This window comes from Dermacentor variabilis, chromosome 11 (assembly GCF_050947875.1).
Source record: "Dermacentor variabilis isolate Ectoservices chromosome 11, ASM5094787v1, whole genome shotgun sequence".
Lineage (NCBI taxonomy): Eukaryota > Metazoa > Arthropoda > Arachnida > Ixodida > Ixodidae > Dermacentor > Dermacentor variabilis.
The window spans coordinates 8,214,575-8,241,950 of NC_134578.1; the positions used below are offsets into that span (position 1 = coordinate 8,214,575).

The 27,376-nt window shown below is 45.5% G+C and overlaps 1 protein-coding gene across 2 annotated transcripts in view; it reads left to right on the plus strand.

The window, feature by feature from the left end:
* The window catches only part of LOC142564210 (venom metalloproteinase antarease-like TfasMP_A), a 35,511-nt gene extending 8,824 nt beyond the window's left edge, over window positions 1–26,687 (plus strand). For both annotated transcript variants that reach the window (XM_075675117.1, XM_075675118.1), the window contains 12 exons: window positions 322–414; window positions 1,982–2,105; window positions 4,670–4,708; window positions 5,261–5,397; window positions 11,608–11,679; window positions 14,211–14,335; window positions 20,772–20,821; window positions 22,312–22,420; window positions 22,497–22,628; window positions 23,471–23,621; window positions 25,037–25,147; window positions 26,498–26,687. In XM_075675117.1, coding sequence (XP_075531232.1) covers window positions 322–414; window positions 1,982–2,105; window positions 4,670–4,708; window positions 5,261–5,397; window positions 11,608–11,679; window positions 14,211–14,335; window positions 20,772–20,821; window positions 22,312–22,420; window positions 22,497–22,628; window positions 23,471–23,621; window positions 25,037–25,147; window positions 26,498–26,539 — 1,185 coding nt within the window. In that variant the 3' untranslated portion in view covers window positions 26,540–26,687. The remainder of the gene's footprint in view (window positions 1–321; window positions 415–1,981; window positions 2,106–4,669; window positions 4,709–5,260; window positions 5,398–11,607; window positions 11,680–14,210; window positions 14,336–20,771; window positions 20,822–22,311; window positions 22,421–22,496; window positions 22,629–23,470; window positions 23,622–25,036; window positions 25,148–26,497) is intronic.
* Window positions 26,688–27,376: the final 689 nt, after the last annotated feature.

Consider the following 27,376-nt stretch of genomic DNA (forward strand, 5'->3'; position numbering starts at 1 on the left):
TCTCTGCTGACTCTAAAATGTTATCCATGTGCTAATCTGCAGAAATTCTTCTTCCTTATTTATTGTGCGTGTGCGTTTGTTTCGATATATATGTCAATCTTTCCAGAATAAAGAGCAGTTGTGAATTAACCCTTCTTTGTCCTTGTAGTCATTGCTTCCGTGCTAACAAAATGTACGCTTTCTTGGTGGTAAGATAGAATGAATAAATTCCGTATAAATATAAAAAACCTGAAAGCCCGTACAGCAATTTTTCTGTACTATATTACAACAGCGAATTCATGGTGAAAAAACATGGTGAATTCATGCTGAATATTTTTCTAGGTAAACACAACAAGTATTCAGGAAGATTTATACCACGACACTAACCACCAATCCTCTGTGATGGTACACCAGAGAGATGGCACAGTGCAAGTCGTGAGTTTTCTCTCAAAGTCTATTGGTCCGCAGAGAGCAAAGTAGTGAATGGCAGCGCAGTAAATGCAAGACAAGCACCGAACATTTTTATGCTGCAGGCGATCTCTGCCCGTACTGCTGCTTTCATGCAAGGGTATTTTGGGGAGAACATGAAATCAGAAATTCCACTTCATATTTCTTTTTATTGCAGCCTTGTTCAGCCGTTGATAGCATTCATAAGGTTATTGCTGCTATTTTGTTATAGGTCTCGAAAAAGATGCGTTTGTACCTTGTACTTGTGCTATTTAGCCTGATAAGATGATTTGAAAATCAGGTTATAAGCTTGTCGCTAAACCTATAATAGGTACTGCATTCTCGAAAATCAGGAGGGCTGAAAGTTGATCCTGGTGTTTACAGCGCAAAACGTAGAAGGGACGCGAGACGAGTCTTCTCGTCTCGTGTGCCGTCTAGGTTTTGCGTTGTTAACACCAACATGGAAAACCAACAAGTCCAAGCTGCTACTCTAGTGAAAGTTGATCAAGTTGATAGGGACTCATGTTATTGAAAGGCCGGCGTGAAAAACGGCTACAAATCGTTGACTGCACTTGAGTAACATGCTCAAACCAACTCGAGCACAGCCGACTTCTCTTGACTCACAATGACGAATCTTCAAAGTATGTAGAGAACTACGTTTAACTTCGGCGATTATTGACCGCGTACAATTTATTCCAGCGTTACTTTTCAGGCCCCACAAGTGCTCCCGATGAACCGCTAGGTTCTTTTTAGCCATTGCTGCTGCCTTTCATTACAACCCAGTAGAAATATCTCACTCAAACAGTGGAATCAATCCCCCTTAACGAAAGCCAGTTTCATTTCTGCTTTCAAAGCTTAGTTTATTGCGCGAAAGGTCGAGAATTTGCTATAGTTCTTGTTTTTTATAGCGCAGTTCTCTTTCTGATCTATATAATAAAATAACTTTGAAAGAATGTTGCCGGTTTAGTTTATTTATACTTGCACATCTCAACGAACACACTCTGCACCAGGACCACAGAGAGATGGTGTCTGTTCTAAATGTTAAATAGATGGTGTCTGTCAATATAAATGGCTTGACGTGCAGACCAACAAACACGGACACCAAGGCAAGCAGAGGGGAAATTACTTATGCTTATTAAATGAAATGAAGAAACGATAAATTATTGGAAATGAAAGTGGATGAAAAAACAACTTGCTGCAGGTGGGGAACAATCCCACAACCTTTTTTATCCTTTCTTTATTTCAATTAATAAGCACCAGTAATATAACCTATGTTGTCCTTGGTGTCAGTGTTTGTTGGCTTCTTATGGTATGACTAATACAAATCGAGCCCCTCGGTTAACCTCCTTCTCGTTTGAGAAAAAGCGTCACTCCAACAAGGCAGTTTTTTTCCTACGAGACTTATGTTTTGGCTAAATTGTTTTAGTCCTTGCTTTTGGTATATTGCTCGTCTATCCAGTGGTTGCCATTCACAGCATCAGCCTTCGAAAATGAGAAACCAAGCGCACACATTTTCCGTGTATTGCTGATGAGTATCACCCACTTTTTGTCATAGGAAGGGATCCTCAACAGCAACCTGAGAATTAAGCCTCTCCCAGAAGGTGAACGTTCCCTGCAAGGTCAAGTGCTGCATAAATTATATGAAGTGCAAGAGACAAAAGAGAATTTCAAAGATTCAGGCAAGCATTTTTTTTACTTTTAAGAGGGAGTAACAAGAAGTAGGTCAAAAAATTAAAACTTCTACGTTCTTTCCTTCCGTTTCACCACACTCAATTTTAATGGCTCGGTCATGTTTTTCACGTGTGTCTGCGAAACACAGTAGCATGTAAATGTTTTCCTTGGCGATCGCAATACAACTTAAGCCATAAGTCAAACGTTGTCCAAGCAGCATTAAATAATACCATACAACCACCACTACGACAAACCTATGGGGTGGCGACCGTGTATTGCGGCAGAACACAGTTCCAGGTAATGGAACACTGTGATTTCTATCTTAATTCCAAAGGCTCCGAGTCGCAAAATCAGGCTGAATAGAGATAAGGATCCAGTTCATGCTCTTAAAAGAAGAAAACAACTAGGCCATCGTATTTGTGGTGATCCTTATATTGCACGCACTGGACGTGGGCAAATAAAATTGGGATACTAGTTGCCTGCGTTGTGGCGCTTTATAGGATAGGATAGGAATAACTTTAATAAAGTGCCGGCAAACGACGATTTAACGAGTCGTGACGCTGGCCAAGCGTCGACCCGGGGTTATACTCTACTCTGCACTAGCCCCGTTGGTCCCGTTTGTAGTGGGTGACGAGGCTTGTGCTTTTCGAGCGCACCCCGGTTTATATATATCCAGAACCAGCGAGAGTGCATGCGTTTTTTTTCTTGTTGTTGCCCCGACCCCTGCGCGGCGCACTTCGGTGCGCGTTCCTTTTTCTCTGGCAGGGTGGATTTTGGCCTGGCTGAGTTTTGGACGCTTTCTGGCTAGCAGACGAGAAAAAAAACAATGGTCGCTCCTCTCCATCACTGTGGGGACTGCACGGATTGCAAAGCATTCGCTTGAGGGCATCAACTTCACTGCGATGTTATCGCAACCTCTCCGGAAAGTATTTTGTCTCGCCTGTGTAGGATACCGATCAATATGCGTATGATTCTCTGTAGGCTAAGCGTCTGACGTTTTCTTGGATATTCTTTCAGTAGCGCATTAGGGGACCAAAGCAGGCATTTCATTCTGGCCAACATGCTTTCCCTTGTTTCTCTTGTTTCATTTCGTCGGCCCCACACCACATAAGAAAAGAAAGACATTGTTGCGGCGCAGCGAATTGTCGCATGGTAAAAGTTCGATTTTGTTACTTCTTTTACAGAAAGCAATGGGGTACGATACTCTTTAGTTTCTGAATAAATTTATTATTGCGATAGCCATTATATGGACACTCCAGACTCTTTCCTGTAGTGGCCGTAGCCATCATGTTGCGTATAAAGTGCAAGGGCGATAACATAGTACCCCCATGCCGTATGCTGTATGTGCGAGTGTAAGCGGTGGGGGGGGGGGGAGGGGGTAGCCCACGATGGCGGGTAGCTCGTGTGTGCACAAGAAAGAAAGGCGAGGAGAAAGCGCGCCGACTTCCGTCGCGCGCAGTGCTTCGGGGGAGTGCAGGGAGGGGGGACGGGCCTTACTATTCTGTGATCTGTGAATATGATTACGCAACATGTTTATCTGCCTTGTTTGACACATTTTATGCAGTGACTTTTGCTCAGATACGTATGTACATTTATTGCAGACTTATACCCATGTTTACATACCTTGTTGCTAGGTTTTTTGTATACGTGCAGTGAACTTTCTTTCCAGTGCCACTTTCTTACCCTTTATGAAGGTGTATCTTCGCATTTGTGTAATTCTGTTCTTCGCATTTCTAATGTAGATTTTGCAGAATGCCGATTTTTAAATGTGTTCAATTTTGTGACTATAATGTCGGTGCGATTACTCACAATACACAACTGGCGACAGCTGCTCCTGCGCAACATATTCGAACGAAAGACACAGCGTCACTCAGATTTTTCACTGGCCATTGCATATGTAGAAAAATGTAAACAAGGTTCTTGGGGGACAATATTTCATTAAAATATTTGTCCTCAACTTGTTCATTTCACGGCCTTTACGTTTTTTATATCAGTGCCATGCACTGCTTTGCTGGTTTCGAACTGATATAGTTCCAAAATATGTGTGACATTTACTTATTAAACAGACAAGAAACATGGAAGCATCGATATCAGTTACTTCCTGCACAATTTTTGAGACATATGGATATATTCTTTCATTAAACGATATATATTTTAATTGTCGTTACTGTGAGTAGCGTTCAAGAATTAGTTTCAAATATCTTTGGCAATGTCAATACAGTTATTAAACATGTGTTTGATCCCTCGAGAAATTCTATAACGAGGTGACAGATGCAACGTGAACACGCACCCCACCCCACCCCCGAACGAAATTTCTGGCTACGCCATAGTGTCTGCGGGCGTGTGTTTTCTGGCACTTCACAGATTATTTTCTTGTTGTTGCACTAGATGTAATATGCTTATTTGAGCACTGTAACATCGTGTTCTAATCTAGACTTATCCTTTGTGTTACCCTCTAATACATGATTCCCATGTTCTTTTTCTTGTGTGCTTGTCAGTATAATTGTCAGTATAATTGTCAGTATAGATGTGACTGCTTGCTCCATCTCAGTTGCCTCAATTTGCTTTTCAGTCAAGCCCACAGGCACGCACAAAGGTAAAGAATATGAAGGTCAGTATGCCTACTTAACATATGGCGGAAATTATAGCACTTCCTCAAATAAAGCATAAAGAAGTAGAAAGCGCAGTGAAAATTGCTTTTTCAAATAATAAACAATCATGCATCCGATCAGTCTCACGTAATTGGCAAGTATGAGCAAACCTAAAAAAAACGGAGTCACTCTTATGCGCAGAAGGCTGTCCCAAAGCATACTGAATAAAATTACACGTTTTAACTGTTAGATGTTGCAGACAACGTTATTTCGCGCATTAATAATGCTATTCAACGATATCGCACTCATTTTCACTCACCTTATTCAAGCATATTGACGACCGACTGTTCTTATGTGTTTCGCTGATGTGGTAATTAGTACCACAATAACTGAAGAATCTGTGCTTGATAAAATGAAGAGGCGAAATTAGAGGCGCGCTCAAGGTAACTGGAGATCGTTCAGCCTTCGACCTTACACGCGAAAAGCTCTATGCGTTGAATAAACAACTCAAACAATGACAACTCTGAAAAAGAAAATAATATTACATTGCTTACGTCGGCTCGTTTCCTTAGCTTACAGGAACCAAGAGGAACGAATTACCTTTGACACGTTTGTCTTAGAGGTCCATGTAATTTCCGACCAGGCTCATAATAAGCACTTCGGAGAAAACGAAGATCTAATCTCTTACTTGGCCATCATGGCCAATGCTGTGAGTATGCTGTTTCAAACTGTGCGTCTTTGTGCCTAATCATTTTCACCATTCGCTTGTTAGCACTGCATCCATGATATTTGGTGCATGTGAAATGCCAGCCTAATCAAGACGTTTTGCTGCAATCACAGTGATACGTGTTTTTCTGCTGTCAAATGTTAGCGAGGGAGGGCCGCAGCGACCGCTTATGTCACCATGAAAGCAACAAACCGATGGCATACTCAACTGCTCGCTTTACTCTCTACCAATAGCACTTCGAAGCTCATTTGGGCGATAATAAGCCTTCGGCGATAATAATGGCGCTTGGCGATAACAAAGCAATATTATCACTATGAGAACAGCTTATTCTAGTGGTACAATTTTGAAAACGACAAAACATAACTTTACTAGAAATGCCAGATCACTCTCATGCCCCCCGTCAGATATGCCACAACATGTTTAGAAGGGAAATTAACAGCACTATATGGAGGACGAAGTGAAGATACAGCGCTGGGCAGGCCGTCTTCACTTCGTCCTTCCCGTGTAGCGCTGTTCGATCCACTTCTAAACAGGCACCAACCAGTCCAGTTCAGCCCACTTTCCTGGCCATAAAAACGATTTGAGCAAGGGGACGTCATACAACAGAATTGTAGAACAGCGAAGGAACACGAGAGGAAGGAAAAACTAAGGAAAGACATTGCTTGCTGGAAACCAATACACAGTACCCCGTACCAACTCGCCCAACAAACTACCCTGATAAGGCATAAAATGTGCACCTTCGACAGACCCAACAAAATCCTATTGACACCTCTTAATGTAATTTGTTATGGTCAACCAGCCTGTTACGATTCTGCAAAAGTATTTCCTTGGTCATACTAACAGGGGCACATTCTTCCATAAGCACCTTCATAAATATGGATACACAGTCCATTCCTCTAGATAATCCAAATTAATACATCTCTTGTTTTTATGAACACATATTTACAGGTTGATCATCACATGGCGTTTCCTCGGCATCACTATTTATCTGGGGGAACTTGAATACCACACTTTCGTTTTGCTTGTTTTTTTTTTGTTGCTTGTTACGATGCAGCTGTACGTCTAAAAAAAGTTATTTTTCTCGAAAACAAGTCGTAACAAAATATCACAGACTTCGTCGGTGTCGGTGTTAACACAGACTTAGGGTGTCGTCTTTAAGTATCTTTGTTTGTTCAGCTTATTTGTATCATTACTGCTTTGATAATGATGAAAGCCATTATCCAGAGGAGATTTCCACACGTCTGAAAAGGATATAAAATATGCCAGAGAAAGCATTCGCCGAAGCTTGTATATTTTAAATGCACGAAATGAAACGAAAGAGCGGCAGCAACTGTCTTCACAACGCAGGCTACAAAAAACCCAGATATATATTTCCGAACTTGCGCCATATCAAAGCTTTAGTAAACTCACAGCACAGTCCAGTAGACGTGGTAAAAGGGGAAAGGGAGGGATAAACGAGAATCGAGGCCAAAATATTTATATGGAGGATGCAAATAAAGAGAGAAGAAAATTAAAAGCGTGCTCCTCTAAAGCAGACTGTTGCTTGCGAATGCCTTCGCTACAAATAAAATGTTACTATGTAAAGTTTCTCAAATATTGTTTGAACCCTTTCCAAAACGTATTATTGCATATAAAATCAGTTTAATCTTTTCGAATAAGTTATTTACTAATATCAGTCTATTTTCCCATTTAGCATCCCTGAATACTCAGCCGATTTAAAATAAACATTTCTGGAGTGGCAACCCCATCAGATTATTAAGCGCATAGGTGAAGCCAGCGCTTACCCCTTACTCCACTGCAGACACATAGCTGCGCCAGCTCTCTCACAGCTTAATTCTGTTTGCGCTGGTAATGTGAAAGCTAAAGAAATCAGAAAATCAAAGCTGGTTGTTTCGCGCAAAAATCTTACCGATGACCATGCAGTGATATACAATTTACACATGTATTCAAGTTTCACATTAACACAGTGACATAAAGAGCCACGTCGAAAAGTCTCGTCAGGGAATACTCAGCCATTTTGAATTAACAAAAATGTGAGAGGAAAACGTTTCCAATTCTCCACTACTTGGTGGCGTCTACGAAATCCTATAGGAAGATGGTGAGTGTCCGGCCTCATTTTCACGATATCATCTCCAGCCCAAAAAGATCTGAATGCGAAGCATCTTTATGGGCCTAGCACTTATATGGACACTCCAGGCACATTTCGGCCGCCACCGTCCCCTTCGTCGTCGCCGTGATGCTCCATAGAAAATACAAGGGCAATAACACCGTCGCCGCACGCCCTACGCTGTATATTCAAGTGAAAGCGTGCGAAGTGAACCGACGATCGCCGATCAATCTCGCCCACGAAATTGGGAGGGCAGCAGGGAGGAAGCGCGCCGTCTTCCGTCGTCCGAGAGGCACCCAACGTTGCGAGGCACCGAGGGAAGAGGAGGGAGGCGAGGGCGGCGTTCTACACCGGCTTCAACTGCGTATGTGGCGGTTTATCGCGGTCGAGCGGTCATTTTAGTTTACTACAATACGGTGGAGGGGTACGGGCTGCTGGGGCGGCGCATGCTTTGCAGTGAGGAGCGCGACGACAAAAAGTGCTGTGGCGGCGCTGCGATCGAAGTGGAGTGTGCCGCTTCAAGGTCCCGCCGTTGGAAACTGCTGGCGATACTACAAAGAAGGGAGTTCGCGCGATGGTATATGTGTTGCGACACCTCAAATGGAGTTTATACTGGCATATGACATGTATTTATGTCCTATAATAAATGCCTTTCTTTCTCTTATTTATTTCATTTTATTTTTTAATGATGCGCAGTGACTGCCCGTGCATTGCAGCCGCAGTGGCTGCTTTTATTCTAACATAGTTTTCTACGGTTCCCTTTGGAGAAGAAGTAATTGTCTTCTTTTTCAAGCGGCATGTATCCCTTGCGTTTATTCATGTGCATATAGCTTTCCGTCAGTAAGTCTTGCAAAACGAAGACGGAAAAACAGGTGTAAACTACCCACTTGCCGCTTCAAACAAATAAAATATATCTGCCCCATCCGGCGCTATATACCCAGAATAATGGGACATGGGCATCCCAGATTTATGGGCATCGCTCGGACGCTGGCTGCCGGCGCGGTAAAGTAGGTGAAGCAGCGGGCTAATAGTCGTGGCGGATCGTAGCTTTCTCGCACCTTACGGCGATGTGCCTTGTATATAGGCAGTTTTAGTCGGGCGTCCGTAACCACCCACGTGCGCAGGGCGCGAGGTTGTGCGTGCGTAGCGTAGCGCGCGCGCTCGATACGGCAATAAGTTGGCCGCACGCAAAAGCTGACAAGGGGATTGCTGACTTGCGCGCGTAGGAACCAGTAGTGTGCTACTCAGCGCCGCCACATGCCACCTTCTGAAACTGTGTAGGCAATAACAGCCGCCACGAAGTCATATCGCCACGATGCCAGAATCATATCTTGAGCAACAGCGATATCGAAAAATGCGCTCTCGTGGACACGCGACAACCTTCCGCAAAGGCCGCTGAGCCCACAGCGGACGCTACGCAGCTTTTGAAAAGCTGCGAGCGTACGCAAGATACCGTGCGTGCTCCTGCGTACTGCACAAGCGCACTGGCGCATCCACGTGTTTGCTGCGTACGCAGAGCTGCTGCGGACGCCCAACTAAAATTGTCTAATAACATCACAGATGTTTCTGTAGGAGCAGTAGCGATCGTATACAGTACAGCCCGGGCCGCATATTTTTAAAATCTGGAAGGCAGAACCCTTTAGCAACCGCGATTGAACGCGAGTGGCTGAAAGGCCGCCGCTGACGATGACTGACCCAGCACCAACGCCGCAGGCGCGAGAAAGTCTGTCCGACGTACTACCTTCACACGCAAAGTTCTGACTGGTGTTGCAGAAGTCGCGGGGCGCGGTAGTGCTGGACTTAGCATCACTAGTTGGCGGCTGTACGTAATTATATTTGTTCAAACGTATTTTTTTTTACTAATTGTAACAACGTGTCATTATTTCGCATTATTGGCGGCGCCTCCGGGACACCAAAGCAGCAACGGAAATACCAAAGCTAGCACCCGGACGGGTCCGTGGGTCGTGGCTCGCCGTGGCCTGCGCGTGCCAGGAGTGTAGAAGATCGGTTGTCAGACAATTTTTTATGCGAACACCCCCTGGCACGCTTCGGCCTCCGTGGCCCCAACCTACGGGTCGCCCTGCTTCCAGCTATGATCACCCGCTACCCCTGGGTGCCCTGGAGATCCTGCGCCGCATAACCTCAGGTGCTCGCCTGAGGTCTCCGTTTTCCGGTTACATATGCCCTCCTGGAGAAGTTCTTGGGAAAAATCCAGCCTTATCGTCGCAACAAAAAAAGTGACCCTCCACTTATACAACACCTACCAGTCAGAACCTTGCCTCTTCCGACACAGCGATCACCAAATGCAGCGTCCGTACCAACTGCCTCACCACGCGGGCAGCCAGCGGCAGAGCGTAAACAAACTCGACCGCACTCCGCAATGCCGGAATGTCTAGGGGACAAACGCATACAACGCATACAACACGTGATAAGAGACCTCCTCCGTAGTGCCTAGGTAGAGTCATATATTCCAGGAACAAAAGCCCCCACGTTTTCTCTCTCACGCGCGCTCTTACTCGCGCCTGCGCACAAACGACTGGTGATTCCTCAAATGAACGTCTTGTCTCGCTTGCTGCTATTAGCGCGGATCTTTATTGGTCCACGCGCATGCGCGCCCACCTTCCCGTGCCCGTTCGCGCTCCGCTACTGGCTTAATAGAGTCTCCTTGCTCTGCTCGCCGGCACGGGTGTGCACGACACAAATAGACGTGGCTGGGTTGCCCTAGATGCGCTATCTTTCGAGTAGGCCTCTACTTGGAGATACAACAACGGGTGCTCTAAAGTGTCAAGGAGAGGAGTGCAAAGGCTGTCCGGAGACCACAGAGGTATGCGACGCGCAACCATATAGCGGCGACGCAGGAGGTGAAGTAATGGTCGAGGAGGTACACGCGGTCGTGGAAAAGCGAGTAAGGAGAAAAGCCCGGCCGAAGAACGCCGGCACACCAAGTGCCGCTAAACAGGCCGCCGAGACCAAGCGAAGCCAATTGGGGGACTAGCACTCACAGGACGCAGACGCGTACTTTGAAAACGACTCTGTCAAAGACGAATTTGGTGCGGCGTGCAGCGCCTATCACCTCCTCTGGTTTCGATCGTACGAAGCCAGGGTATCGACGGCCCCGCATGTGGCGGTCGCCGAGCGAGCGTTTCTCCGGGAGAGCGCCAGTTCCCACGGTCGTTGCGCCACGCCCAGCGGGAAGATGCTTCGGATTGGCTTAGATAATCATCGAGGATGGCTTCTGGGGTATTTCTGAAAGAGATATTACTATAGCTTTTTGAAATTCGCATACTAACTTTTAATTTCTGCTTTCCACTCCCGCCTAGTAAGCGCCGGCTTCAAGGCCAACCACCAGCAGTCGAGACGTGTCATTATTTAAATAGCGAGCAAGAGATTGTTGGCATCTCGATGCAAATGTTTCCACGATTAATGTCACGAGAGTTTGTGTCTTTAACCCATTGTGCACCTTCACTGTTTCGCACTTTGGACGGAACCACAACATCTTTGAATCGATGACTCTCTGACCATTTGATTGATCGAGCCCGATGTCGAAAAGCAGCACCGGGGCTATGAGAAGCGCCGTAGTAGAGAATTCGAAATAATTAGTACCACCAAAGTCATGCAACTGTGCTAATGCGTACTTCCCCACTACAAAGTTCGATCCTTACCACAAAGTGTGGCAAACCTGCATTTTGTCCCAGGAAATGGTTCACTTGCGGCGGGAAATTGAACCCTCTGTAAAGACCGAGGACCTGGTTGTTTGTTCGACCAGGCTTCAACTTCGGTGCAGGACAATACGCCGAAAGAGTCCAGAGCAGCGCGTCTTACGGCGCTGTTTAATTGAGCGAGAAGACGAACAGCTACCGTGCCACGCGTGCTCGATCGCCGCACTTCGTCTTTCTTTTTGCGCAAGCCATTTCTTCGCTCTTATATTAACACGCTCAACCGCATAAAGTCATAGCAGATGTGGCACTGAAGCGACCCTTCTAACATTTAGGCCATGTGCAAAAGAGACATCTTTCAAAAGCCATATCTGCTATACATTTCCGTACTGTTGGTCGCAATACTAATCAGCTGCTATTTAATTCTAGGCAAACCTAAGGTACCTGGATATGAAGAATCCAGCAATAAAAATTAGGCTTGTCGGAATAACCAGAAGTAAGGTAAGTACATTTGGACAATTTTACTGGCTTAGAAAGCGAGTGGCGGAAAGGCAAAACTTTAGTGCGAGTTGCAGCCGTTTGGGTGCAGCTGCCTCCGTGGCTGCGGTATTCCACTAGGAGACTGGACAGGTTAGCAGGATTTGCAGTCTGAGCTATAGCTTACCAAAGTCATTATCATACGATTAGTCATTATCATTATTAGTCAGTCATTATCATACGATTAGGCCGCCATATAAAGGCAAGGATAGCAGAAATCTGCAATTTTTTCCGCATCGAGTGCTCTAACGAAAGCAAGAGCAGCTACAAAGCCTATAATAGACTATTTGCAGAGCACAGGACTGGACTCGACACCACAAAGAGACCACTTGTTTTACGGTTACTGTATATACGTATCCCTTTTTCGTGTGCTCAACATCATATTTATTCATGTTATTTTTAGTCGGCTTTCATGCTTACATTGTGCAGAGCAGTAGGTTGGGCCATACTACTTCTCGCTTTCCTGTTTTAAGTGCTTGTAGAATTCTACTGCTGCTATAGAAGTGTCGGCCTCGCGAAGTCTTCGTAAGGCCATGATCGCATATGACTTGACAAAATACCGAAGAATGTCTCCTCCGCTCGCCGTAATCAACATATAATTCCCACTACCTCAACAGCTGTTACTTCTGCACAATATCGCAAGATGGAGGAAATATTGTGAAAGCAAACGAGTCTGAGAAAAAAGAACAAAAGGGGCTAACTTGCCTTTTAAAGAACTCCGCAGCTGAGAAAAAGTTTATCTGTATCTTCATATGCGAGTTTGGTTCATAAGTAGGTTGAAATGACTTGCTGTGTGGTGTTTCCTAAAATCATATGTATATAATTCTTTTTTGCCTAGCTTTCAGTCAGAATTCCATCGTGTAACGCCACTGCGCGCAGACGAAAGTGAAGCGTAAAGCTTGAGGCCGAAGACTAGGAAGATGCTTTGACGTCATTCCAAAGCCTGCGGGAGAGAGTAAGAGGGGAAAATGAGGAGCCCGTAAGGAAGCAGGAAAAGTATGAGAAGAAATGGAGGAACAAATTCGAGGCAAAAGGCAAGCGCTCAGTCCTTTTGACACGCAAAAACGATGAAGCCAAGTAAACGCCCCATCACGCTCTGCTCAATCGCCTCTGCAGCAGATCAAGGACAGCGTTCCACTTTCCATTGCTTGCTAGAGCGTTGTCTAGACCATAGAGTTTCATGCATTAACAATGGAGGCAACTCTGGCGTTATTGACTACGGGAGCTGCAAGCGGGTGGTTTAGCCAGCACGGAAACGATGGTTAATACATGAAATTGCCTTAACTTGTCCTTCTGGCTTGGAAAGGCTTCTTGACTACGTGAGCTCAACATTTTCAACAAAGTAGTGTGATTTATACATAGTTAGGTGAACATTATCAAAATTGTCCGACGGCAGAATTCTAACCCAAGACCTCTAACTCACAATCTCGATATTGAAAAGCCATTACACCACGAGCGCTTGAGCCGAAAATGAATTTCTCATGGTCACGTCAGCGTGTCGAGACGCTTGGCGCGTTTTCAATTTGATCCCCTTGATACGCTGAACCGATGGAATTAGTAGCAATTATGCGAGCCAGCAGAATCTTATGCATTGAGAAAAGCATAGATAACTTTGAAATTTACGACAATGAAGGCACATAAAGCGTCATACTCAAAGCCACAAAACCGATGCGTCCACAAGCACGAAGACCAGACAAATTCGTGTACTAACCATTCTTCCCAAGGTGGCTGAACAGTCACAGCGCCAGAGTCCCTTCTAGCACCTAATACGTGAAACGTTATGGTGCGCACATACACTAGCGTTCCTCCCATGTACCACCTATGTGCATGCAGGAGTCTGAGCAGATTGAACAATGAACTTCAAGCTACCGACGCCGGCGGTTTTTTCTGCTGTCTCATCATCTCCCGCATCGTCGACGTGCGATGCCCGCAACGCGACCGGCGGCGCTTGTCATCCCGCCCAAGTGTCAACACACTCTTCAAATAGCAAATAAAGCCGGCGAAAGAAAGGTGTCGCGGTTGATTATTTTGTAGAACACTGCACGCGTTACGCGCACCGTGTGGGCTCTGTTCCCGCTTGCGGCAGTTTATCGCTTGGTCGGCTTTCATTTTCCTTTGGTTAACTATTTTCACATTTAATTTGAACAGAACAATTTGTATTCCCCTATGCTTTATCTGTATTCACGGTCTTCTTTGTTGTGTGGCTGTAACGGACAAAAAACTGAACCCCTTGTATCTGGTTATTCGTGACATCAAGCAACAAAATTTAGAAAGTCTTAGTCTGATGGCTACGAAGTCGCTTCTTTCACGATTACCGTCCCGTGGAAGTTGATATACAACAACTGTTGTATGCGGTTGTTCTAAGTCCTAGTTGATCGAAAGCTCCCCGCACCCCCCCCTCCACACAAAAGCAACAAAATTAATGACGAATATTCTCTTTTCGAGGAAGCTGATAGGTTTCCCTTGTAAACCTCCAATGCTTGCATTTTACACAGCATGAATCTTTCGCTGTACATAATGAAGGAACTCTCGACGCTGACAAGACATTGGATTCACTCGTGGAATACTACTCCAAAGGGAACATACCTGGGAATCCTGACGTCGTGTACTTTATAACAGGGTAAGCGATTTGCGAGGAATATTTTTATTCTCGTAATGAAAAAGTCGTTACACGTTGAGCTGGAGGTGAGCTTTGACAGTCTTTGCGATCGCGAGATTGTCCTACCAGTCACTTAACTAAGTTTAATAGTTGGGAAAGTTAGTCTTCCGTCGTTTTTAAGAAGGCACAGCACGAAACTAACGAATGATAGCTCTGAAAGACTGAGACACAAGTGCTACCTCTCAACAAACGCTTGTTCGAAAAAGAATACATATATATGCGAGATAAAGTACATCTAAAATATCAGCAAAGACAGGCACTACTCGGTGATTGCAAAATGAAGGACACATCGAGAACTGGCATGTCTCATTAACAAAGAACTCTGCGAATAAAAGCCACAGCTCACAGGATACCTTACTTATACAGGTGCCACCACAACTATTGAAGTAGAAGACTTTCACTAAATCTTATTTTAACTGTGCCCCATAACGGAAGAGCCCCATCGTCAAGTTAAACTGCAATATCTCTCAGTTAATTATCCACCTTTAAAAGGTAAACGCTTCCTAAGATCCTCACTACAAGTAGTGAGACGTGTCCGCGTCGGCTTCCGCTTTATGGGCAGTGTTGACAGGATTTTTCTCTCTTTGTTGCATAATTCTGTGCTAAACGGATGCACGAAGTTACAGGCTACACCGGGATATAGGACTTTTTTCAGTAAGTGGACTGTACGTGGCTTTACGGCCGTTCTCGTCTAGACTACGCCGCCGGATGTTAACCCTTATTGCCGAACCCACCGCGCTCGTGGGCCGCGCCGGCTCCCCGGCCACCTGACGCTTTTGTCATTATGGAATACGCTGTGGAAGGTGAAGATATTGCTCCAGAAGACGTTTCGGAGGATGCTTCCTGGAAAATTAACACCCAGAGGAATTATATGACCAAGGCAAGGCTATCGTACGGCGGCAACGCTGTTAGCACTAACGGTGGGTTGGGACCCAAGAACGGCAAAGTGAGTACAAACTCGCCTGCTAGCGTCAAGACGGGTTTTATCCGGCGCGGTAAAAGGCCTCCGCTGCCGAAAAATGATATCAGGTTATCGTCAGGATAAGGGGAGGTTTTAATATTGCTAAAATTGGGGCGGCCGCGGTGGCGGATGCAATCACGGCTGCTGCTTGCGTAGACGAGGTGAAGCGAGAAGCGGACACGGTCTGCCCCAATTATCAGCAGAATATTGTGGTGGTTAGCACGCAGGAAGAAGAACATGCTACGAAGTAGCTGAGGATCAAGGCCTTCCGAACACTCGGTTTCTTGCGAAGAAAATTAACTGCAGCACCATCCTACGTGAAACTAACAGCATATAGAACTTTATTAAGGCCAATTCTTGAGTATGGTAGCTTAGTGTGGAACCCGCACCAGAAAGGACTCTCACAGAAATTAGAAAGCATTCAAAATAAAGCGTTGCGATTTATTTACCATAAGTATTCTCGACACGAAAGCGTAAGTGCTCTTAGAAGCCAGGCAGCACTGCCTACCCTTGTTTGTCGGCGTCGTGTGGCTGCCATGAAATTTCTTTTTATGCTATGTAATGACAAAATTAATATAGATAAGAGAGATTACGTGCAGCCACCACACCGACACTCCAATAGAACCTGTCATAATAAACACATCAGGCAATATCCGACACAGTGCGACACGTTCAGCTATTCATATTTCCCATGGGCAATTGAAATCTGGAATTCGTTACCAAAGGAAATTGTAGACTCAGATTCTGTGGATGGCTTTGTCGCAAAATTGGAGTCATATTTTGGCTGTTCATGAAAGTAGTTGAGCGCATAGTTTAAAGGTAATGCGTTGGTTGATTGACTGGACACTAGTGCACGTGTGATTGCATTTCAAATGTAAATATTGCAATGTGCTGAGTAGTGGTGTTATATAGATCCACAATAACTACAAGAATATTATACGACAAATATTGCAATTGTTTTGAGTATCTTTTCCCTGATTCATGTGAAACAAAATAAGGGTGTCTTGCGTTGTATAACAGTGCTGTTGTATGGCATTTTTTTTTGCTTTATATATTTTTTTGTTTTTCTTTTTTCCTGTTTTTCCCATGCTTGTGTGTATATTGTACAATCCACTTCCTGTTTGGGCCTGTGCAAAGGCCTACAGTATTGTTAAATAATAATTATGCATTGCTGGGCACATGCATGAAGCTGCGGCATATCGTGCGGCGACGCATGAAACGTGCAAGGGAATCATAAGAAATGTTCCTCTCAGCGAGGGACCCGAAGCGCTCAGTCGCAAGATTGTGAACCCGCGTAATCCCCTGGCCCTGGCGGCAAAACGCATCGAGGAGTCGTGTACGGTCATCATCGCCTTCGATAGGTACAAGGTGCCCAACTACGTTCGTTAGGGTAGCGCGCTGGTTACATGCACGTTTTACCGCAAGCAGGCTGATGTTTGTTATGCTTGTGGAAAGCTTGGGCATCGTGCTGACGTCTGCTCCTCGCCGGAAGAAGTGCTTTGCAGGGGCTGCGGTTCAACCAATCCCGGTGAGGCCCACCGGTGTACGCCCAAGTGTGAACTGTGTGGGGGAGAGCATATTACGGCTGCCAAGGAGTGCCAGCAGCGGTTGCGTACCCCATATGTGGTCCTGTGCCGTCGTTTTGAGCGGGCTATGGCGGATATCAAGGCTGAGGATGAAGAGAAGGGAGGCTTCAGGTACGCCGAAAACCAGTTCCCGACGTTGGGGAAGACGCTGGAGGCTGCGCAAGGACAAGATCATGGGCGTCGACGTTCAAGATCAAGATCAAAGAAACCAGGAAGAGCATCTCGCAGTCGCTCCGGTGGCCGGTCTGGGAGTAGATCGTCGTCTAAGGTGCGCTTCGGACTGGACAGAAAGTTGGGAACTGAGACTGCGTGTGGCTCCACTTGGACTGAGGGACAGGGTGTGCGCAAGAGTGGTGTGTTGCAGGGTCTACAAGGCAAGGGCCCCGGTGGAGCGCCCAGTGGTACTACCTGGACGGAGCACCCAAGTGCTCGAATGGAGATGCCTAGTTTGGTAAGGCCAGAGCATAGCAAGAATGAGGCGAGATTCAAGAGGCTAGAGCAGGAAAACACAGAGTTAAGACAAATGGTGAGATTGCTTAGGGCAGAAATCTCGGCTCTTAAGGGTGTGGCAGGCCCTGCAGAGGCTGAGAGGGCAATTCCGGAGCCCATAGGGAGCACGGATTTTGCTGATGTAGATGAGGCTAGTGGGTCGCGCCTCTCAAAGAGGAAGGCGATGACCCATGGGGCGGAGCCCGCGTCGAGGAAGCTGAGATCTGAGGTGAATGAGATGTTGTCGAGTGTTGTGGATAGTGTTAAACAGGTCAACGATGGTCTGGCGCAGCTGAATACGCGTCTCACAGAGTCGCTCGGCTCAATCAATGGGAGATTCAAGGAGCTGCAATGTAGAATAGAGGCGTTCGAAAACAAGTCGTCTGAGTGCCTCTCCCCTTCTTAGGTCGGAATCACAGTCGGCTGGTTCCTCGAGGGGGAAGTGTCAGTTTTAGCAAGATGGATGGCAGCAACTGCTTCAACATGGCGCGACAAAATTAGACTTTTTTGTGTGTGGCAATGGAACTGTATGGGGTATGCTCGTAAACGGGCGCCTCTACATCAGTATATTCGCGCGTGTGAGGGTAGGCCCAGGCTATTCTACTCCAGGAGACAATGACGGAAGAAGGTTCTCTGAGAAGCTACCGAACCGTCTTCGGGGGATCCAAAGCTCGGGGGACCTGCATTCTGCTGAATAGCAAACTGACACAGGTGGTTCATGATCTTAAGATACCTTTCAGTTCCCTGGAATATGTCATTATTGAGGTGATTCCTAACGGGGTGAACAAGAAAAGCTTGTTTATTTTGAACGTATACAGTGCCCCTAGCGACAGGGTGCAGATATTCAAGCTGCTTCTGCAGAATGCTTCTAATCTTGCCGGAGACCGTCCGCTAATCGTGCCCAAGGATATTAATGCTCCGTATGACGTGTGGGGGTACAAGCATGACATAGTTAAACGGAGAGACCTCTGGCAGAACACTGCGGAGTTTGAGCTTACGCTGGTCAATGATTCTGCCTTTCCGACACGTATAGGGACGTCGACGTGTAGGGATACTACCTGTGACCTCTGCTTTGTAAAGAACGCGGCCAAGCCTAGTTGGTGAAATCTTGCCGAAGACCTATAGGTAGTGATCATTACAGTAACCAAGTCGTTTTTGGGGTTGAGGGTAGGCGCCCTAGGGCGTTAACTTTTATAGACTGGGATAAGTTTCGGATGATCCGGGAGGACAGAGGAAAAAGGAGGAAGGAATTCCAAGGCCTGTACCATCCGTCTCTGGAGGAATGGTTCACCCAGGCAAGGGAGGATGTAAAGGAGGCTACGAAGGAGATCACTACGGATTTGGAGGTGCACAGTGTTGATAGCAGTCTGGCCCATCCGATTGAAGACAAGCGGTCTGTGCTGGCTAGGTGGAAGGCACATCGGTTTAATCGCAGGCTGCCTAAAAAGACATCCGAGCTGAATGAGCTGATTGAGGAGCACAGTAAGCTTTTGTCTAGGCAACACTAGGATAACAGTGAGATAACCGAGGCTCAGGAGAGGACGCAGATGGTGCGTCTCTCTACGACTAGCACGGGTTGGCAGATTTTGAGAGAGTTAGGTGTTCCTCAGGAGAAGATTTCGCAGCTTCACGTCGGTATTCCCTGGAAGGTCCGTAAGCGGTATCACGTCAAGCCTGTTCCCAGGAATATGCATCCGGAACGAAATGCGGGTAGAAGAAAGGCCAAGGGGGCTCGCCTGCTGAGACTCATTCGTGATGAGAATCAGAAGGCTAGCTTCGTCGATGCTACTTTTAACGAGGAGAGGAAGGTGTTTACCGTAGTCGTCGTGGACAACGAGAGCGGTGTCGTTAACGCTGCTACCGTTCGGACTGATAGGCCAGAGGTCGCGGAGCGAGCGGCTATTGCGCTCGCCCTGGTTGACAGGCGCAGACCTTTTGCGTGTAGTGATTCAAAGTCGACCGTTAGGACCCTTGAGAAGGGCTCGGTGGCTAAGGTTCCTTTTAAAATTATGCAGACCTGTGAGATCTCTCAACACTACTTATGCTGGTTCCCTGCTCACCTTGGGATGATTGAGGGAGCCCCTCCGAATCTCAATGAGTCCGCTCATGAGGCAGCGCTAGATCTTACCCTCCGCTCTGGCCCGCACCACGACGTGGCGGTACTCCTCGAAAACAGAGACTCCCCTTCCATATACAATGAGATCACGAAGTATTGCCTTTTTAATCGCAGTGTTTATGGTTTGCCGCATCCTAAACTAAACAGGGCTCAGGCACTTACATTAAGCTTACTACAGACTGGTACTTATCCTTGCCCACGGAGGCTGCACATGTTTTATCCTGAGGTGTATACAGAGCCTTTTTGCCAGGATTGCGGTGCTTTAATGCATAATTGAAGACTCGGCGATCAAGGACGCGTCCAGGTGGGAGGCTGCACTTCGCAGCCCGGACCTGGATGAACAATACTGGGTTGTCCATCAGGCTCACGACGTGGCCGTGAGGCTTGGCCTTCCAGTCCCGACGTCGGAGCGGCCCGCTTAGTGGTTAATTGTCACTACTTGCAGGACCAATTAAAGTTTTACATCCATCCATCCATCCTAAGATCCCAATGTTGTTACAAGATTTGATCCAACCGGAAGGGCGTCCGCACTAAAGGAACGTTGCGATATTTTCTTGCTCCATCTTACGCTGTCTGCATTACACTCTAAGAGCAGTTTACACCCTTTGGTTTGCCCCTTCTGCCACACAAAAATAATCGTCATCTGCCTTGATGCGTTTCCTTTCTTTATCGCTGCAAGCCCGGAACTTTCCAGTGACGAACGGCACGCGCGTTATCAGAAGGGACACTCCAAAGGGTGTAAACTGTTCTATGCTGATAACGCGCGTGCCATTCGTTACTGGAAAGTTCTGGGCTCGCAGCGATAAAAAAAGGAAACGCAACAAGGCAGATGACGATTATTTTTATGTGGCAGAAGGGGCAAGCCAAGGTGTGTAAACTGTTCTTAGAGTGTACTCTGTGGCTACTAGATTTATGTTTTAATTTTCCCTTTACACTCGTTCCTTGCATAATTCTTCTGTTTGACTCCGTAGCTCATGTGACAGTTAAATGTAGGTCCTGCATTTACCAAGGCTGAAGTAGTCCTTTCAGTTTTCTTTTTGCATTATTCCTTTTTTGTTTTGTTTTGTTTGTTCTTGTGTTTTTTGGTGAGAGAGGGAACACAGGTATACATGACGACATCATGCGTACGCTCATCGCCTCAAGCTGAGCAACGCAACTCATTGCTTGCAATGAGCACCGCTTAACAACTGACTGTTCATGAGCGCACTTCTTTCATTATTCTCCCGTAATACAAATCACTCGCAGCCAAGACCTCTCCGGCGTTGAAGACGGCAAACTGGACACAACTTTCACAGGTCAGTGGACAATTATGCGAGATTGCGTGCGGGGCATCTCCTGAAAGATATCAGAAATTACTTGCGCTGGCCGACACTGGCAGGTCAGGCTAGATGCATGTACTTACTCAGGTCTGCTTGAATAAGGCACCGTAATAAACGTGACTCTTCCGGACAAATAACTCGTTCATTCAAACTCAGTTTGCTAGATGTACACCAATTCACAGCGCGCAATACGTTACCTCGATTTGTTAGCTCGAACGCCTTTTGGAGTTCTACTTGAATGAAAACTAACAGCTCCTCATTATACCCATGAGTGATAGAGATGGAGATGCCTCCCTTGTTTAGGCAATCTGCATTTACTGTGGTGTTACAATTGAGTATAAATCGTATACTGTTGCGCATTTATTATTTCACAAACCGTCACAGCCTGCCGGCTACTGTACTTCGCCCCAATAACATGTTTGTTAGGAGGTCCCTAATAGTTCTTACTTTGGCATCTCTTCCCTTCTAATAATGCATTTGTACATTACCAATTAATAAACGCAACATACAAGTCATCTTTTAAGCTTCCTGTCCGTCTATTTCTCTGTGTTTTTCTGCTCGTGAAATTCTATAGGGACCAAAGCTCTTGTGTGTGGTCTTTTATGTCATTTTTTCACTAGTAAACAAACACAGCGACTGCAGTAACCACAAACCAACAGGTCACTAGCGCATTACTTCCAACCCGCTCTTGCTGCTGCTCCTGGTGCACTGTGACCTTTGGCGCTCTTACTATGCAAAGTTTCTTTTGAAATATCCTTACAGAAATGTCTGCCCCTAGTTTCAACGCGCTTTTATTTGATGATTACTTATGAAGTTACCTGTATTATTATTCTTTATTTCTACAAACAATTTCGCACCTCTGGAAATCGATCATTTGCCGTAATATAGTGCGTTCTAAATGCAACAATTACCACGGATTATACATGTGCACACCGAAATTTATTGCCTTTCTGTGTTTAGGAAAACTAGGTCTCAGAATTTAGAAAATTAAAGCGTAGTAAACAGCGACACAAGAACCTCTGATGCCAAAGCTCGAAAGTTAACCTAATCGATGTACTACTGCTAATTACCATAGTGCCTGAACGATCGCGGCAGCACAGTGCACCCTGGAAATTTTTATATGAAACTCTACGCTACGACGCCCCTTCCATCTAAGCGTCAGCCCTCTCGTCCGCCGGATGCGTTGAGACGATATCTAAAACGCAATCCGACAAGTATTCCATATGACTAAGTTACAATAATTGATCACGTCCCTCGGCTTGTGTTCCATTAGTCTTCTTGTTAGGTTCAAGTGTTGTCGCAGTGTAATTTACGAAATGCAGCATAGAACCTAGAAAAAGTGTATACTACTCTTTGAATTGGAGTGTCGCATGCAGTAGCTAGTGAACTTTCTTTCCTCTTTTTCACACTCGCTTTAAGAAAGAGCGAAGCGATTTTCTAGCTTGGTACAAATTTCTTCCCCTCAGGACTCGCATATACTGGTAGAGTCTGCACAACGCAGGGTGTTGCCGAAGGCGAGGATATCGCTACGTCTTACTCTGGAACCCGCACAATGGCTCATGAGCTAGCTCATACGTAAGTGCTTATGATTCGAGCACAAGACAACACACCAGGTGGATGTAAAGGACTGAGCCCCCCTTCGATAATGCAGGATGGGAGCATCACATGACAAGACGCCACGGTGCCCGTGGGAAGAAGGATATCTAATGAGTTATGCGGATGGAGGAACGAAAAAATACACTCTGTCACCATGCAGTCGAGACAGTATAAGAAGTACGATGCAGTAAGTTTCTGTACATGAACTGCCTTCTTGATTATAGCTTGCTAGATTGAAGCTAGTGACGTCGTTAGAGTGACAAATAAATTAGTTATGGCTATCAGCGCGAAGACTCAAGAGATGAGGACGGCACTGATTTCGTTCTGCTTATTCCTTTCGGAAGAAAAACCTAAGTGTGAACATGTACAAAAAAAAAATTAAGGCACTGATCACGTGTGCTGAATTTTCTCAAGGGCAGATTAAAGGCACTGGTGCGCCGGCACTCAAACCACCATGGTAGAAGGCAGTTTTCTGGATTAACTTTTCCCATCAAGGCCGAGGAAAGACAATAAGGGGGTGATGCAAACAAGCGTGGTCGCCGTTTGTCTTAACAAACAATGCGGCTGTGGTGCTGTCCTATATTGCAGGGATGTCTTCGTGCATTCAAGGATACCTTTCGATAACCGCTGAAGTGTAAGAACGTACCATAGTAATGGTCCTGACACGTGCTGTTTCATAGCTCGGGTCCGCCTTCGTACATATAGCTGTAACATTTTTGATGCACGAACATCCTCGTAGCCTCACATGGAATGTGCTCATGTGGAATTTAGGCACACGAGGCGTCACGTTAAAGCAACGAAGATACCCAGTGTGCTTAATAAATGTATGCACACTTGTCAGCGGAGCGTATCCTTCTAAAAAATATATGCCTGAGTGATTTCGCAAAGTCATCTTTAAATGTCGGTCTCGGGTTGTCAGACGTATCCTAGCTATTTCTTGGCAAGTTCTATACCGTATAAATTTGTTTCAGCTTTCTTTGTTTCGAGAGTCAGCAGTTTATATGTGTACTTTGTTTCTCTTCACTACAGGAAAGCTTCTCGTAGATGCGTAAGCGTACTCTCGAGCAAGAACTACATGACTCGCTACAAGTTTTATCCTGGACAAAAAATAAGTGAGCTCTATTACTGCCGGAAGATAATGAGACAACCTAACAAGGACATAGGAATCATAGCTAAGAAGGTATAATCAGAAATGCTTGTTGATTCGTTATTCTGAGCGCCATTTGTGGATACGCTGGGCATATTCCGTAGCGTTGTAGAAAACTTTTGACAACGGTAAACAAGCTGAGATATTTATCCCATGGCAAAAAAGCTGGGGCACTTACTAACCATCCTTTCTCCTTCTTTTTCTTAATTTTCTCTCCCGCTATCTCTCCAAAACATGCTTTAGGGGCCCTGAATTACTTCTTTAATTTAGTAAGAAAACCGTGCCGATCTGTCGTAGAGCCTGCTGTGAACATGTGAGCCAAATATTACTGTACTGCGTGCGGCTGGTAATTTAAAATCTCGTGTCCAAAACAGCAAACGTCGCTTCCTCTCGCTTCCACATTGCGCTCGTGAAGCGTCATCAAAAGCAGCTGCACCCTTCAAAGCCATTGGCTGATTTCGTAATCGTGAAAGCATTCTCAGTGATACATAATTGCTAATTTTGAGTTAAATATATGAAAAACATATGTGCCTATGATCTCAAGGAGACAGAAAAATCCTTTGATCGTTGCACTACGCGTAGCTGCGCCAGCTGCGCGTTGCCCCTGCGATGGTGGCAGCGGGCTGCGCGGCTTAGTCTACCGCGGCCGCCACGGATTGCCGCGACACTCAACTTTTGGTCGGCGCTTTCTCTCCTGGCTTTTCCGCTGTATAGCTTCCAGCACGTTAGCCGGGACAAAAAGAAAAAAGAACATCAAGCTATAGGTGCGATAACTCCACTTTACTTGAAGAATTCGAAAAATTTTCGCTGCCCGGAATTTCTGAGACGGCGTCATTTAATAGTGAAGCCGTTCCATGATTACGTAAAAGGTGTTTCAGGGCCCATTGGTTGTGAGCGATGCTAATCAGCGATATGAAAACTACTTGAACGAAATTGTTACATAGCCTCAACAGTCCCAATGCAATATCGCAGGCGTCACTGAATTCACCGATTTCACAAATCCTCGCCAAAAACCTTTATTCGCCAGTCACTAAGTAGTGGTACCGTTAGAAAAGTATAGGGAAAAAAGCACGTTACACAGATAGACGAAGGCAACAATAATGCCAGAATTTGGTTTACATGCCTAGCGCTCTATAGACTGCTGCAGCACACCAAACGAACGCTTCGTCTTTTTTTTTTCTTCCTAGGCCGCACGACTCATGTCTGTTAACGCATACCCTTCTGCTACGATATCCTGTGAGCAATTCTTAAAACGACATTTTCGATTCTAGAGTGTGTTGACTACGTAAATTTGGGTTTCAATATGCAATATGTCTCGTGGTTCTCCTGTGATAAAGACAATTCAGTATACATTAAGCAGGGAATTAACACCAACCGCGTCCTATTGATACGAGATAGTCAACGGAAGAAATTCGTCCGTTCATACGTGATTATTCTTTTATTTTCAGCCTCTTGAATTAAGTATGAAATGCAAAATGGAATGCTGCACCAAAATTTACAAAAAGGTAAACTGCACGGTTGTAGATATTCTGGAAGGCATGCGCTGTTCCTCTAGAAAGGTTCGTATTTTCGTTATCATAAGTTAGTTTTCTAGTGTAAGAAGCTGCATCACAGAGTTGTTAAGCCTATGCAATAGGCGATATACTGCAGAGTTTCCTTCTTATTTAGAAGGATTTCCCTTTTTAGACAGTACTCTGCGCATGGGCATATAGTACAAAGCACAACGTACGTTTTGCAATCGGAAGAAATGTTTTACGAAATGGCATTAAGATTATGTAGAACACTACTTCGCTTTCCTAAATATCGCTAAACCTAAAACCTATTCACATCAAAGGTTGACGTAATATTGGGGCAACCCGCCGTGGTTGCTCAGTGGCTATGGTGTTGGGCTGCTGAGCACGAGGTCGCGGGATCGAATCCCGGCCACGGCGGCCGCATTTCGATGGGGGCGAAATGCGAAAACACCCGTGTGCTTAGATTTAGGTGCACGTTAAAGAACCCCAGGTGGTCAAAGTTTCCGGAGTCCTCCACTACGGCGTGCCTCATAATCATAAAGTGGTTTTGGCACGTAAAACCCCAACTATTATTATTAATATTGGGGCAGTGTATGTGGGACCCGTCCCCTGCGACACCAAAGACATTTCCATAGAAACTGCGTCCTCCAGTCGCAAAAGAAATTATCAGAAGGGAACTGGCCAACTGCCCATCGTATGCGCTGTCATCGCGTCAAGGCTTCCAAAAGAGAGCCCTTCGTTATACATTGATCACAAAGAACAAAAGGAGTTGAGGTCCCCAATTTTTCGGGTCGGTGAGTGGTGAGTGGTGGCGATAACTCACACTCCCGATAATAGATCTAGTGCGCATATGCAAATACCAAAATAAAATGGAGGCCAGAAGGACAATTGCGGTAGCTCTATCCGTAAAGCATCGCACGCGTAACATGCAAGATGTGTGTTCGGTCCCCTCTTGCAAAGAATTGTCCATTTGGTACACATTCCTTTCCCTTTCGCGTATTACTTGTCCCTTTCAATAAAATAAGCAAACACTTTCCTCAGTCATGTCTTTGGTTTCTGTCTCTGCTTGGTTGATTTTATTGTAACTGATTAATCACAGCCACTGTAACTGAATATCACACTCACGTGGCACTGTTTTTTTTTCTCACTCTTGATCGCACCGTCTACGTGCATATGTCTTCTGTAGGTCATGGACTGACTAATCGTCTGAGTAAATGCAGCTTTTTAAATAACCGATGCTTCTCTTCTTGATAAACATGTTTAACCCTAGCAGATTGTGGTGGCTGCAGTCATCCACATAGTATTGAGAATAAAACTCGTCCTCGCGCTCAAAGCCATTTCTATTACTACGTGCTGAAAATGAGAAAATAGCGTGTCATTCTTCTCTTCTTGCAGACATGTAGAAGAGGAGTGTGTGCGATCCATGAGTGGTTCTAGTTCAGGAAATGTCTTTAAGTTTGTATCTTTCCATCCCAAGAAAGCAGCCCAAATGTGGACCAAACTGATCTTGAACATGTCAATAGCAATGAAAATACAAGAAGCTTACTTTTATTTTAATGAGCAATAAAGCATTTATTATCTTTCACCTTATGGTTGATTACTCCTTTCACAAAGGCCCTTTAAAAGTACTAAAATTATTACTTAAGTGTATTCTTGGTTTCTCTGCAGGCTATTGTGCTACAGGTGTGACTAACAACACACAGGCACGAACGCCCGTGCAGACTTGGCCTTCGTAGTTAAAGTAATATCAGTAACTGGGCGTTCAGTGCAAACAGCCCCTCCACCTAATCCGCCGCTTATTGTAGCTCAGCAAACACACATGCGGCATACTACCAGTAGCATAAACGGGTGCACTAATTGTATACCTATTAACAGCTTGCATTTGATTTTTGTCTGCGGGTCGCGAGCTACATGCGGCAACTGTTCGCAAGCGCTGAGAAAGATTACACTTTTTAATGCAGGCTGAGCTCGAACGATTGGCGTAGCCACAGAGGTGCGAACCCCCCGAAGTTTTTAGATTGTGTGTACAGATATATACACACACATATACAAACACACGCGCGAATTTACATATAAGGAATAGGAGCCCCCACGATCGCTCAACATAAAATCCTCACTACACCCGTCGCTCGAACAGCTGAAAAGTTCGCATGCAAGCGCGCATTACCTTCCAACAAAAAGCGGTGAAATGTTTCTCAGCATGTATATGAAATTTTCTTTTGGAGGCGGAAGGCAAGAAATGTTTAAAGGGTGTTTAAAGAAAACTTCACACAC